The sequence below is a fragment of the Geotrypetes seraphini genome, chromosome 4 (genome assembly GCF_902459505.1).
Source record: "Geotrypetes seraphini chromosome 4, aGeoSer1.1, whole genome shotgun sequence".
Classification (NCBI taxonomy): domain Eukaryota; kingdom Metazoa; phylum Chordata; class Amphibia; order Gymnophiona; family Dermophiidae; genus Geotrypetes; species Geotrypetes seraphini.
The window spans coordinates 144,719,536-144,735,376 of NC_047087.1; the positions used below are offsets into that span (position 1 = coordinate 144,719,536).

General features: G+C 40.8%; 1 protein-coding gene across 5 annotated transcripts in view; it reads right to left on the minus strand.

Annotated features, from left to right (window-relative positions):
- Window positions 1-15,841, minus strand: part of SLC12A3 (solute carrier family 12 member 3) — a 757,364-nt gene that overhangs the window by 255,762 nt on the left and 485,761 nt on the right. For all 5 annotated transcript variants that reach the window (XM_033941365.1, XM_033941364.1, XM_033941363.1 and 2 more), the window contains one exon: window positions 15,220-15,331. In XM_033941365.1, the coding sequence (XP_033797256.1) occupies window positions 15,220-15,331 (112 nt within the window). The remainder of the gene's footprint in view (window positions 1-15,219; window positions 15,332-15,841) is intronic.

Sequence of the window (15,841 nt, forward strand, 5' to 3'; positions counted from 1 at the left end):
CATCTTTGTTTTCTGACCTCTGGGCCACATGTGGAGGGTCTTTGAGCATGCGCGGATGCGTGTGACATCATCCGTGCATGCTCAGAAGCCCTCCAGACACGGCTGGGAGGTCAGAGCTTTCCAAAACCTGAACAAACTACCGGGTTTTGGAAAGTTTGTCCAGGCACCCAGACAGTCCTCTAAAGAGAGGCCATGTCCATGTTTTCTGGGACATTTGGTAAATTTCAAGTTTCAAGTTTTATTACCATTTGATGAATCGCTTATACAAATTTTCTAAGCGATGTACAATTTAAAAAGCCACTAGATAGTGGTCTCACTTACAATTGGACAAAAAAAACAACCCAACATACAAATTAAATAAATCAACTAACATTTTTGCATTCATATTAAAGACAGACATGATTGAAGAAGGAAAGGGGGGAAAAGTTACAACTTCATTCTATATTGGAAATTACATAAAAGGAAAAAAATGAAAGGGAGGGAAAGGGGTTAATGTGGTTAATATCCGTAACAAAATGTGAAGGGTCCAAAATAAAGCATATTAAACATCATAAGCGTCTTGAAACAAAAAAGTTTTTAATAATTTTTTAAAAGATGAAAGATCTTTTTCATTTCTAATATAGTGTGGCAGTGAATTCCACAATTTAGGAGCCATAACAGAAAACATATCATTTCTTCTTGTGCCAACGATTTTCAAAGAGATAATTTTTAGTAAGTTTGAAGAAGATGATCATAGAGAACGCGGGGCATTGTATGGAATAATCATTCTAGTCATAAATTGTGGTTCGTTAAAGATTAGTACTTTGAATACTAAAAATAGAATCTTAAAGTTAATTCAGTGGGAAATAGGAAGCCAGTGTGATTTAATCATTAGTGGTGTAACGTGATCATATTTTTTTGCTTTATGAATAAGTTTTATTGCCGTATTTTGAATTATCTGAAGCCGTCTTTTTTCTTTATGTGTTATATTAATTAGAAGAGAGTTGCAGTAATCGATTTTAGATATGATCATAGAATGGATTAATATATTAACAGATTTAGGATCTAGAAATGTAGAGATTGAACGAATCAGACGTAATTTATGGAAACAAGATTTAACTATTTGACTGATGTGATTATGAAATGATAAGTCAACATCAACCACTACTCCGAGAATTTTCAACATAGGTACTGACTCTGGGGGGATATTATCTAGGATGAACGGTGATATTGGCGTTGTCTTTTTTCCAGGAAAAAACATGGTTTTGGATTTTTGAATATTTAATACCAATTTATTAGAACTTAGCCAGTCTTTTATCAAGTCTAATTTTTTATTTATGGCCTTTATTTCTTCATCATTTTCCGGGTCAAAAGGGTGCAGGAATTGAATATCATCTGCATAAGAGAATGATGTAAAACCCAGTGATTGTGAAATGGTGAGAAGAGGAGATAGAAAAATATTAAATAAGAGAGGTGACAGAATAGACCCTTGAGGTATCCCATAAGTAGAAGAATAATATGTAGAATAGTCATCATTAAATATGACTCTGGAGGAACGGTCTGAGAGAAAAGAGGTTAACCATTTCAGAACTCGGCCACCTATACCTAAGGATTCCAACCGATTCAATAAAAGTTCGTGGTCAATGGTATCGAAAGCTGCAGATAAATCTAATGAAAAAAGGGCAACGGATTTATGATGGTCTAAGTAGTAATGGATATTTGTTATAAGACCAATCATCGAATATTCTGTGTTGTGATGTTTTTGAAAACCAGTTTGATTTGGGTGGAGGGCGTTCGAGGATTCGATAAAATCTGAAAGTTGTTCAAAAACTAGTTTTTCGGTTAATTTCATTAGAAAAGGTAAATTGGAAATTGGGCGGTAATTGGAAGTATCGTCCTGACTTACTTTAAAGTTTTTTAATATTGGTGTGACAATTGAGGTTTTCCAAGAAATGGGAACGGTTGGAGTGAGCAGACTATTTTGAATAAGAGAGAGGATGAAAGGTCCGAAGCAAACAAAATTTTTTTTAGATAAAATGGGGGGATGATTTCTAGTCGAGAGCCCTTTAGATTGATTGATTTAAGGTAGCCTTCTATGTCCCCTAAAGATGGTGTTTTGAAATTAATGCATTTAGCTGTGGGTATGAAATTGGTTGTATCATCGGCTGAAAGCTTATTTGTCTTATTACTAACAAAATTTTGTCTGATGGTGGCAATTTTTTGGCAGAAGTAATCTGCCAGTTCCTGTGCTTTTAAAGTGGATATTTGGTTAGTTGTATTGGTTTTTGTCTCTGGGTTAATGGATTTTAGGATAGCGAATAGGGCAGAGGAATTTTTTGCTTTTTGAATTTTATTGGCATAGTATGTTTTTTTTGCCTGAATGATTTTATTTTTGTAAAGAAAAGCCTTTTCACTAAAATGTTGAAGGTTAGATGGAGTTTTGGATGATCGCCATTTTCTTTCTAAAGAGCGAACTTGTGTTTTTAACAGAGATAGTTCTTTCGACTACCAAGGATTACTCAGTTTACGAGCAGAGACAGTTTTTGAGATCAAAGGTATTTTAGTATTCACAATAGTTTCGAGAGAGGAATTCCAAAATTGAAGTTGTTCCTCAATAGAGTTAAAGTTGGAGAAAGTATTAGTAGTACAGAAGAAAGGAGTGATGTCAGAGGTTTCAAGTTTAGAAAAGTCTCTAAATGAAACCTTTTTGATTTCAGAAGAATGGTTTGGAAGTAATAGTTCTGAAAGATAGAGGTTAAGTGAAATAAAATGATGGTCGGACCAAGGTACGGGAGAGATATTTGGAACTGAATGAGAGATATTTTGAGATTTAGGTGTAAGAATCATGTCAAGAGTGTGTTGAGCCGAATGTGTTGGTTCGATGATCAGAGTTTGCAGATCCAATGTTTTGAAGAAGTTTAGTGTATCTAAAGTGTTTGAATTAATAGGATTGTCGAAATGGATATTAAAGTCTCCCAATATTACAGGATAGTTAGAAGCTGAACAAAAGTCAAAAATTAAATTATGAAGAGAAGTTAACTTTATATGGTCTATAGGGGGAGGGATATAGAGTAGAAGAAGATCAATTTTTTGATTTAAATTAATTTTGGCGTGAAGATATTCAATAACAGTATTATTGGCGGATTGATCATGTATCTTAATTAAATTCTTATGAAAGATAATAGCTAAGCCTCCACCTTTACGATTGTGGCGGTGGTTCCAATAATAATCATAGTTAGGAGGACAGCAAAAAGAAAGGTAAGCTTCCTCACCGTCCGAGAGCCAGGTTTCTGTAATACAAAGAATGTGTAGATTTTGTTGCAGAATAGCATCCTTTAAAAGGTGATGTTTGCTTTTAAGAGATCTTGAATTAATTAAGCCTAGTTTTAGAGTAGAGTGATTAGAAGCAGAATTTATATGGACTGGTACAGACGTTTTTAATATTGATTCACTTGGTAATAAAGTTGGAGTAGGGATAGTCAAAAGTGTATTTGGGAGGTTTCTAGGGGGTCTATATGAAGAAGGTCTATGACCCCAATGCACTGGGATATTCTCGTGTATAGGAACCATAGTAAAGTCACCCTTACTAATAGTATATCGGAAATGAAAAAGTAGTATTAAAACATAAAATATTAGGTAAGCAAGACCTATGGATTTGTGACTTAATAGGGCTGAAAAATGACCAACAGGTTGTGCTGTAAAGGCGCCCTCGGGTAGCGCACGAAGGAGCGAACTAAGGAGCAGGTCCTGCTCCTTTAGCGCGCTCCTTCGGTGTGCGCCGCAGAGAGTCCAGCTAAGTAGAACATGCGCTGACCTGATTGGGGGAGGAGTTTGGCGGGCCGCCGCTTTGCGGCGGCAGAGGAGAGGCAAGCAAGTATGGCTAAAAAATAAAACAGTAAGTACAGATAAAACAGATAAAACTAGTAAAACAATAAAACAAGTAGACAGCAGTTTTAAAATTAAAGATACAGCAGGGTGGTAAAATGTGCAGGAGTGCCGTAATGCAAGGCGTGCGCCGCAGAGAGTCCAGCTAAGTAGGACATGCGCTGACCTGATTGGGGGAGGAGTCCGGCGGGCCGCCGCTTCGCGGCAGCAGAGGAGAGGCAAGCAAGTATGGCTAAAAAATAAAACAGTAAGTACAGATAAAACAGATAAAACTAGTAAAACAATAAAACAAGTAGACAGCAGTTTTAAAATTAAAGATACAGCAGGGTGGTAAAATGTGCAGGAGTGCCGTAATGCAAGGCGTGCGCCGTAGAGAGTCCAGCTAAGTAGGACATGCGCTGACCTGATTGGGGGAGGAGTCCGGCGGGCCGCCGCTTCGCGGCAGCAGAGGAGAGGCAAGCAAGTATGGCTGAACTTCCTAGCATTCCTTCTGAATCTGTCTCCTTTCAATTTTTCTGAATGCCCTCTTGTTTTTGTTGTCCCCACTAGTCTGAAGAATCTGTCCCTCTCTACTTTCTCTATGCCTTTCATGATCTTATAAGTCTCTATCATGTCCCCTCTAAGTCTCCGCTTTTCCAGGGAAAAGAGCCCCAGCTTCTCTAGCCTTTCAGCATATGAAAGTTTTCCATGCCCTTGATCATCCTTGTTGCTCTTTTCTGGACCCTCTCGAGCATCGCCATATCCTTCTTTAGGAACGGCGACCAGTACTGGACACAGTACTCCTGATGCGGGCGCACCATTGCCCAATACAGTGGCAGGATAACTTCCTTCGTTCTGGTAGTGATACATTTTTTGATAATGCCCAACATTCTGTTCGCCTTCTTTGAGGCCGCTGCGCATTGTGCCACCGGCTTCATTGTTTTATCTACCAATACCCCCAAGTCCTTTTCTAGGTTGCCTTTCCCCAGTACCATCCCTCCCATTGTATAGTTATACATAGGGTTCCCTTTCCCTATGTGCAAGACTTTACATTTCTCTACATTGAAGCTCATCTGCCATTTTTTTTGCCCACTCACTCAGTTTGTTCAAGTCTCTTTGTAGTTCTTTACATTCCTCAACAGTTTTAACCCTACTGGAGAGTTTCGTGTTGTCCGCGAATTTTATAACTTCGCACTTCATCCCTGATTCCAGGTCATTAATGAATATATTGATCAGCAGCGGTCCCAGCACTGACCCTTGTGGGACACCACTCATGACCCCTTTCCATTCAGAGTAGTGTCCCTTTACTCCCACCCTCTGTTTCCTATCCACCAGCCAATTTTTGATCCACCTGTGCACGTCCCCTTCTACCCTGTGGCTCCACAGTTTCCTTAGTAGGCGCTCATGGGGTACCTTGTCAAAGGCTTTTTGGAAGTCCAGATATACAATGTCTATGGGGTCACCTTTGTCCAATTGTTCGCTTATCCCCTCAAAGAAGTAGGTTCGTTTGGCATGATCTTCCTTTACAGAAACCATGCTGGCTTGTTCTCATCAGTTTATTTTTTTTCTATGTGCTCATTGATACTGTCCTTGATCTAAGATTCAACCATCTTCCCCGGAACTGAGGTCAAGCTCACCGGTCTGTAGTTCCCCGGGTCACCTCTCGATCCTTTTTTGAAGATAGGTGTAACATTCACTATTCTCCAGTCCTCCGGGATTACCCCTGTTTTCAAGGATATGTTACAAATCTGCTGAAGTAACTCTGCTATTTCGTTTCTGAGCTCTTTCAGTATTCTCGGGTGGATTCCGTCTGGGCCCGGAGATTTGTCAGTTTTTAATCTATCTATCTGTTTGAGTACGTCTTCACGGCTTACCTCTATGCATGATAATTTTTCCTCCTGATCCACCATGAAGATTTTTTCCAGTTCCGGCACGTTGGATGTGTCCTCTCTTGTAAAGACCGACGAGAAGAAATTGTTTAGTCTGTCTGCCACCTCTTCTTCCTCCTTCACCACTCCCTTTTGGTCACCCTCATCCAGAGGTCCCACCTCCTCCCTCGCCGGCTGCTTTCCTTTCACATATCGGAAGAATGGTTTAAAGTTTCGTGCTTCCCTGGCTAGTCTTTCTTCGTATTCTTTTTTTGCTTTTCTGACCACGCGATGACATTTTTTCTGATGTTCCTGTGCTCTTTCCAATTTTCCTCGGTTTTATCCTTTTTCCATTTCCGGAATGATTTTTTCTTGTCTCCTATCGTCTTCTTAACTTCATTGGTTATCCATGCCAGGTCTTTTGTTTGATTCTTTTTGCACCCTTTTCTAAATCTGGGCATATATGGGTTTTGCGCCTCGTTTACCATGTTCTTGAATAAGGACCAGGCTTGCTCCATAGTCTGTGCTTTCCTGGAGCTGTTTCTGAGTTTCTTACTCACCATTTGTCTCATGGCATCAAAGTTCCCTTTCTTAAAGTTAAACGTTGTTGCAATGGTTCTCTTCCCCTTTGGCATTCCTACTTCCACTTTGAACTGGATCATGTTGTGGTCACTGTTTCCTAAAGGTCCCACTACTTCCACTTCCTTTGCAGGTCCTTTCAGCCCATTGAGGATTAGATCCAGAATAGCAGTCCCTCTCTTTGGTTCCTTGACAAGCTGTTCCATGAAGCAGTCCCGTACAGCCTCCAGGAACTCAGTTTCCTTTGTACACTTTGAAATTCCAAGAGTCCAGTCTAATTCAGAGAGGAAAAGATCTCAGCAACTCTACAGACAATCCAACTGGAAAATCAAGAATTAAAATTAAATTGCATTATGAAATATATATTTAAAAGATTTAAGATGCTACATTTTGGAGCATTTGCTATACCAATTTGATACACTTGTTCCAATATGCTGCAGATGGTTATGGAGACTGAATTTTGCTGTTTGCTCTTTTGCTTTTTGATAAAATCATCTTTTTAACATTTGTTGAGGACTTTCATTTGCAGAGTACCCAGAGGGGGAATGAGTTCCTCCACAAAAGGAAAACTGTACTACAAAGAAAGAGACTTAACAAGTGCCTGATTTCTGGAATGCCTGTCCATGGCTGAGTCCTGCGGCCTAACAAGGCTTGATCCAACGCACCTTGGCTTTTCTTCATTTGATAGCACTAAAGACTGATTGCCTGATTATTATTGCCACCGTGATTGTCGGCCTGAGATGAAATTCAAGAGACTGGACTTTACAAGTTTTGGGTTGATTTGTTTTATGGTTTTTTTTTCCTTTGCAAATGTGGACTTGTTGATTTGCATTTTAGCCTTTTTATGGACTTATGCAATGTTAGTTTATGTTTTGCCTGATTGCATCTTTTAGGTGCCACAGGGGAAAAAAAGAAACTTGTTATGAATTTTCATCCTATTTGCACCGTTCTGAGCCTGAAATACTCTAGCTTGCAGTTGAAAAGTTTTGTTAATTTATTCCCCTAGAGGGGTAGCTGCCTAACTGGATAAAGCCATTGACTGTCAAATGTAGAACCAATGTAAGAATTGTTCAGATATTTCTATGCTTAATGTTTTTGTTTATTTTCTCTTGCTTTTATGTATTATTGTTATGCACATTTTGTTTTATATGGTTTATTCTGATATCATGAGTCCTATTGAAGCTGGTGTCATATTAGATTAGGGGTGGTAGCGACAGTTGTCTTCCTAATTTTACTAAGCTTGATTCCTGAGTAATGGCCCGCCTCCTGGATGTGGATGACTTCGTGGTTGCAGCGACGGACCTTATCTTTATCCTGATCTAGAGGGGTGAAGCCTCCTTCGGCTTCAAGAGGGGAATTTTCCTTACAGCCAATGGAAAGCAATTTTTCAGAAGAATCCAAATAGAGGGGAATTTCAGAGGGGAATTAGGAGAATCCAGATATGACCTGCATGAAAATGTAGGCAGAGAGACCCCTGAAACCTGAGGGAGAATCCGGACTAAGACCTGCATATAGTGTAGGCGGAAGACACCCCCATGAGACCCCAAAAAGTTATATTTCTAAGAGAGACATTGTATTCATATTTCTCTTTGTCAGCAAGAGACAGTCTGCTCTATGAGAGATTCACCTTTGCACTAGTGACTGGAAGAGGTCTGCTGACTGTGACATCAATGATAATCTCAAGCACCAAGATAGAACGTACTACCAAAGAACAAACAGAACTACGATTTGGCTCAGGAAAGGAGAGGTATTCTGCTCTCAGAAATTATTGCCTTAGTATTAGGAATGCAGTGTCAGGAGAATTAGAAAAGTCAATTTTGGCACCAGATGACATCACGTTTCAGCATGGCTCCATGATAAGTGTATAGACCATTCAGCCAATAAAAATGACATGTGTGACAAACCAATGAGAAGGGAGTAACTAGGAGGTACCTTAGGCTACTGAAATAATGTATATAAGTGACATGCCGGATGGCATAAGAGAAGAAAGAGAAGAGAGGAGTCAGACCCAAAAGAACATCAGATTGCTATTTCGTATGCATGTTATCCTTATAGCCAATATGCTGTACTTTGCTATGCTATGTGAGTTGCCTTTTGCTTATTGCTAATAAACCTATCTTATTGTAATTATCACTGTCACGTGGTCTTTATTATGGGCTGATGATAAGATCTGCAGCCAATCTTATCAGTCTGTATAACATAGGTTCCATTGTCTTTCACTGATCAAAAGCTCTCTGCTTTAACCAAACTATTGGTGTGATAATCAAACTTAGAAATAATTTTTCATTTTCTTTTTTTTTCACGTAAATACAATAATATGAGGAATAATATGATGAAGAATGGTAGGACTGGGGTGAGACAGCTGAAAAGCTTGTAACATAAGAACATAAGAATTGCTGCTGCTGGGTTAGACCAGTGGTCCATGTCAGACCAGTGGTCAGACCAGCGGCAGCCCTTAGGTCAGTACCCTAACTGAGTCTAGCCTTACCTGCGTAGTTCTGGTTAAGCAAGAACTTGTCTAATTTTGTCTTGAATCCCTGGAGGTGTTTTCCCCTATAACAGCATCCTGAAGAGCGTTCCAGTTTTTTACCACTCTCTGGGTGAAGAAGAACTTCCTTACGTTTGTACAGAATCTATCCCCTTTTAACTTTAGAGAGTGCCCTCTCGTTCTCTCTACCCTGGAGAGGGTAAACAACCTGTCTTTATCTACTAAGTCTATTCCCTTCATTATCTTGAATGTTTCGATCATGTCCCCTCTCAGTCTCCTCTCATTGTACGGCAACTCCTCCAGCCCCTTAACCATTTTAGTTGCTCTTCTCTGGACCCTTTCGAGTAGTACTGTATCCTTCTTCATGTACGGCGACTAGTGCTGGACGCAATATTCTAGGTGGGAGCGTACCATGGCCAGGTACAGCAGCATGATAACCTTCTCCAATCTGTTTGTGATCCCCTTCTTAATCATTCCTAGCATTCTGTTTGCCCTTTTTGCCGACACCGCACATTGCGTGGATGGCTTCATTGACTTGTCAACCAGTTTTCCCAAGTCTCTTTCCTGAGGGGTCTCTCTGAGTACTGCACCGGACATCCTGTATTTGTGTATAAGATTTTTGTTACTGACATGCATTACCCTACACTTATCCACTTTAAACCTCATTTGCCATGTCGCGGCCCATTTTTCGAGGTCTTCGCAATCCTTCTGTGTCTTCACTATTCTGAATAACTTCGTATCATCTGCAAATTTAATCATCTTGCTAGTCGTATGTTGAAGAGCACGGGTCCAAGCACCGAACCCTGCGGCACTCCACTCGTGATGCTTTTCCAGTCCGAGTATTGTCTATTTATCTCCACTCTCTGTTTCCTATCCACCAACCAGTTTTTAATCCACGTGAGTATTTCACCCTCGATTCCATGGCTTGCAATTTTTCGAAGTAATCGTTCATGCTGGACCTTGTCGAACGCCTTCTGATAATCCAGATATACAATGTCGACTGGGTCACCCTTGTCTATCTGCCTGTTTACTCCCTCGAAGAAGTGCAGCAAGTTCATCAAGCAAGATCTTCCTTTGCTGAAGTTGTGCTGGCTGATCTTCATCAGATTGTATCCATCAAGGTAATCAATGATGCGGTCCTTTATCAGCATCTCTACCATCTTTCCCAGTACCAAGGTCAGATTCACCGGTCTGTAGTTTTCCAGATTTCCCCTTGAACCTTTCTTGAAGATTGGCATAACATTCGCCACTTTCCAGTCTTCTGGAATCCTTCCTGATTTGATCAACAGATTGGCTATTAGTTGGAGCAGTTCAGCTATAGCCCCTTTCAGTTCCTTGATTACCCTTGGTAGTTGTGGTTTAAAAAAGGAAGATTGAAGACTGATATTTTCCTTTCAACTTTCTTTCATTTATCTTTCTGCCTATCTGCTCAGACTTTATTCTTTCTTACTTTTCAAAGTCAAAGATGGATATAAGAGAGGAAGTGAAGAAAGGACAAGAGAAATTAAATGGTTGATGGACTGGAGATCTTGTAAAGAAAGTTAAGAAAAAAGTTAGAGAAAAGCAGAAACTTATTCTGGGTCTCTTTATGTTTAATATTTGTGACCAAGCTTTTTCTAGAATATATAGCCCAGATCTCAGAGAACTATGGTCCACTTGCCATTTGATACATAAACACTGGAACAGTCAAATGAGTCAGAGATAACACTGAGTCATGACCCAAGGCTTCCACCCTTGCAGCTGAGAACTTAAGTTCTTGGAGTGAATGGGCTTAATTTGTAGGGGAACAGCTGGAACGCAGTTCCACCATTTATTTTCAGACTCAAGAGAAACAAGGCCATTCTGCTCTAGTCTCTTCCTTCCAAGCATCCTGAAAGGAAAAGGAGGATAGGTTGTGAGTTTAGAGCAGTGTCCTGCAAACCTTTTGTAGTCGAGTTGCACTAAACTCAAGACTGCGGCTGCAGGGCATCTGGAAATGCACAGATGTTGATGCGATGATGTCACACGCATGTCATCAGGTCGACATCCACACATGCGTGGAGGCCCTCCAGAAGGGGCCCTGAGCCTGCTATCACTACGCTGGTGGGGATGTACTGAAGGAGGAGAAGTGCCTACGCTGGATAAATGAGTATAGGATGTGCCTCTTGCCATGAGCGGCATGCCCTGTAAGCAGTCAGCTGGCACTCGTGCCTCTCCTCCTTGCCAGCATCTCGTGGCACAGCATCTCGTGGCACACCTGGAATCTCGCTGTGGCACAAAGTTTGCAATACACTGGCCAAGAGTAAAGCAAAGAACAGTTACTGTAATCCCTAATCTATCCCCTCTTCTCCTGTTGCTCCTGCTCCTGGCCCAACCAAACCTTTCCTGGCTGCACTTCCTTTTTATCTGCAAATTGAGCTCTGGTGGTAGGACTAGATTTAAGACAGTCTAACTGTAATTTTTCTGAAATGTTACTCTCTACCAGACCTGCTGAGGTTTCCCTAGATACTCTTTGGCTTGCTCTAGCTGATTTAGGGAAAAATTTGCTATCTGTAAATGTGTGGTGATTTTGTCTTTAGTGAAATATGTCTTGCCATCTTTTTGTGGCTACTAGGGAATCTCTGGTGTTGCCTCTCCAGATTGGTGGGTTACAATAATGGGGAAATTTTTAAGTACTCTGTCCACTCTGTTACAAATCTTGGAATCATCTGCAAAAAGGCAAACCAATTCCATTAACCACCATTTTCAGGCCTCTGTCTATCAACCTCGGGAATGCTGTGGAAGCAGTGGACCATTCCATGATGGTGCCATGGCATTCCCACAGAAATGGAGAGGCTAGATTCCATAGGAATGGAAGCCGCTCTTGTGGGGCTCCCGTGGGAGTGTTCCTGACTCCAAGCTCAACTCCGAATGTTGTGATAAGCAGACTATGCCTGCTAGGAGTGTCCCTAGTGCAGGTCCCAGTGCTAATCCAGACCCTGCCCATAATCTGCCTTATACACCATTTTCTGTCTCTCAGACTGAATTCCTTCTAGGGCCTGTAGAGGGAGTAGGAGAGCAGCAGTGGTAGGTTCCCATCCTCCTCTGTGTCCTAAAGTGAATCACCGGAAATCCTTTCCACCTGAGGGTTGGGGGCGGAGCTGCAAGCTGCTATCCCTGAAGACTAGGCTCCTAGAAAATCAGAGGAGAGAGGAACAGCAGCAGGAGAGGTCACCGAGCTCAGGGCTGGGAGCTCCTGATAGCAGCCAAGCTCCTGAGGCTATGGAGTTTTCAGAGGCTGCAGAAGAAGTACCTTCCAGTCTGTGTGAGGAACCGCTTGCCATGGAGTTGGAAATAAGCCCTGAAGCTAGTGCTGTGCTGACTCCTGAAAATGCTCCTATGGAGGTTTGCCTCACCAAAGCAAGTATCTGAATAATTCTGACTCATGCTAAAGAGTGAATTTTCTCTGCTGTGGAGCTGAATAAGGACTTTTATTTTGAAGTGTTGTTTTTCCTTTTTGAAAGCTTAATTGTGCTTTCTCTTGGAGGAAAGTGTACTATGGTACGCTAAGGCAGTGGGGTTTGCCCCGTATTACGTGGTGGGATAGTGGGCCTAATTTCTGGCAATTAAAGACCACACGGAGCACACTGTCTTTCCAGCATTTGGTTGCTGAAGAAGCCAGTATTACTGCACTAACTTGGAGTTTTGTTTTTGGTTGAAAAGTTTTCCTTTCTTTTGTAATGGACTCTAATCGGACTATAATTTGAAAGAAAACTGCCCTCTGAAGAAGAGAGATTTTTTTTGTTGTTTGAATTTGAACTCTTTTTGGTTTTTCAACCAGAGACTGTTTATCAAACATTGTTTGCACTTTGTATGAGAAGCCCATTGGCTTTGGTATTTTGATCCTGACAAGCAAGTTACTATTTTTGTTTTCCCTTCATTGACACTGGGCCTATTTCTTTTTGGATGGTGTCCCTTTCATTGAACGCTAAAATAACATATCCTTGTGAAGCCCGCAGCGACTCACAAGAGTCTACTTGTACCGGTGACCCCAGACACCTTGCCTGGAGCTTGCCGGCTACAATGTCCAAGTATTGCTTCTTCCTTCCTTCTTTATTATTCAGTGCAGCAGAACTCACAGTCTTCAAAATACCATGAACAATAGGATTTTGCTGGGATTTTCCATCAGACTTCTGGGTCAGCCACCAGCGACATGTAGGAACAGCTGCCTGTGGCCTTTTGAAGACTGCAAATTCTGCTGCACTGAATAATGAAGGAAAGAAAAGGTGTTACTTGGACATCTGGAGTTGGACCCAGAGGTACACTCTTGTAGGAAGGAGGACAGTAATTTTAACTTTGGAGCAGATACAACCCCCAAAACATGGGAAAAGTAACCTGTACTATATCACACATCCCCAATAACCTTACTTGACAGACTGCATGGACTATAGGAGCCAACTTTTTAAAATGATTGTGGGTGCTCAAAAGCTCCACCCCCAGATCCCACCCCTATAATAATAGTAGTACTAATTATAATTCAATTTTTTTCATTCATTTTTCATATATACACACACAATATAATCTTATTAGCAATACATAATGGTTAACCACAAAATTAAACTACACTGTATGCTTCTCTCATTCCTACAAGAACATCTGGCCTTGGTCACACATGCAGAACACAGATAACCCCTATGCAAATACAAGACCACAAACTAAAAGTCCTAATATATACAAATGAAACCCCAAGATGTCAGACTCTGCATGCATTACAACATCAGAGAAATAGAAAGAAAATAATTTCTTCCTAAACAGTGCAAAATATAGACAGCTGATAAAATTCTCAAAACTGGGAAGATCACATGATGAGCTGAGCGAGGCAGGTTGCTTTCTGTCTGGCTCCATCTATTGATTTTTTTTCATTTATTTCACCCAACGGCAGCATCTGGACCTTTGGTGCTTTAGGGCACAACTATATGGACAGATTTGTTATGAAATCAGCAGCTGGGATAGCTTCGAAACAGAAAAAAAGATAGAGAGAAGGCGAGGCCACATGAGGATCCCATCGCGGAAGAGACTGCATAACCTATGCTGCCCCTGGCTGCGGTACATATTGTTCAACTCAAAGGTGCCGTGGTTCAGGACCTGGAACCAAGACTTGATTAACTCTACAGGCAACGTACCATGCTGGAGTCCTATATGATTGAATCTTTACAGAAAATTACGGTGCTTGAAGACTTGGCTCCTTCAGCAGAGAAACAGCACACAGATATTCTGGTTCATCTTGCCTAATATGCAGATAAACTGGAGAATCTGGAGAACAGGTCAAGATGCAATAACCTGCATTTTGTAGGATTTCCGGAAAGAGTGCTTGACCAGCAACTTCCTCGAGTGTAAGAGCATTGGTTGATAACAGAGTTGCCTATAAAGGACTACCCGGAACTGTTTCACATCGAGAGAGCCCATTGTCTCAGCCACCAACACGAAGGATCAGCCAGGCCCCACGTGGTTATTGCTAAGATCTTTAACTATATGCGTAAATTTGATTTGATGAGAGCGTATGGAGCATATAAAATATATGTGCTTTATGCAACTGTGCCTATTAAGATCTTTCAAGACTATTCGGCCTCCCTTTTAGAAAGATGCAGGAAATTCTTGCCCATTTGCAAATCTCTGTCAGACTCTAAACTTCGATTCATGCTTCTCTACCCTGCACTGGTACATGGACCACTTTTCCCAGTTTCTAGTTGCACTTCCTTCAGTCTGTGCTCTTAACTGTGTTTCCAGGTCCTTTTTATTCATTTGCTGTTTTACTCTCCTTCTTCACTTTCTGCCCTACATTAATCTTTAATCCAAACAGTCCACTCGAGGGGGTAATACTTTCAAAATATAACAAAACACAAAAGACCCCCCTCACATCAATACTGGGCAAGTTTCTCAAATAATATCATCATGTAACATTTAAAGGCTTTAAAATATTTAAATGTGCTCATAAGCTCTTCAGCAAGGCGTCACAACAGCGGTACAATGTCACTGGAAAGGTGCTTGAATTTTAATCATAACACTTTGCATGGAACAACGAATCTTGCTTCTACTGGAGTAGCAAATGTTATGGCTCAAAAAAGCTGTTTAACAGTAAACCACTTATTTGAAAAGGGCAGTTCACGGCTCCAACACAGTCTGTGTTTCGCTAAGCTACATAAGGAAGCTGGAAGGATAAGCTTTTTATATTGATTTTATTTGCAGTGTGCAGTGCCTAAGTCCTTTGATCTACACACTTTTGTGTTTTGTTCTATATTAATCTTTGGATTAACTTTTAACATTCAACTTTCTTCCATTTTCTTCTCAAAATCTATCTGCTTTCATGTCTTCTCTTTCCATCTATCCATGTGTACCATCTTTCTTTTTCCCATTCCAATCTATCCATAAGACAGGAAATTACAAATTCAGAGCCTAAGGTCCCAAGTAGTAATATATACTTACGATTAGCACATTTCCACAAATCATTAAGCTGAGTTTCTTGGTAAAAGTGCCTACAAAATCCACCAGAGCTGGACGAAAATTAGGAGGGCCTGTCAGCACCAGACACTGGGGTCTAGAAAAGAATATTATAAGACAGAAATTTTTTTGCTAAAATTACATACATCTTAAATCTCCAATAGCTATAGACTATGGGCTCCTTTTACAAAGGTGCGCTAGTGTTTTTAGCGCAAGCACCGGATTAGCGCGTGCTATAGTGCGCGCTACCTGAAAAACTACCATCTGCTCAAGAGGAGGCGGTAGCAGCAAGCGCACGCAGCATTTTAGCACATGCTATTACGCGCGTTAAGGCCCTAATGCACCTTTGTAAAAGGAATCCTATGTCATCTATTCTATAAGCTTCTCCACATATAAATAGCAGCATTCACATATGTAGACTGCATACATGTATAAAAGGTAATTTTGGAAAGCAACTATTTACATGTGGAGATGAATAAGATGCAAGTATTTCAAGGGTGTGTGGCTTGGGCAGGCCACAAATCGACCTGTGTATATCCCATTTTATTTCAGACATGCACATGTATGTTAAAAATATTTCTCCGTTGGATACTACACCAACTTGGAG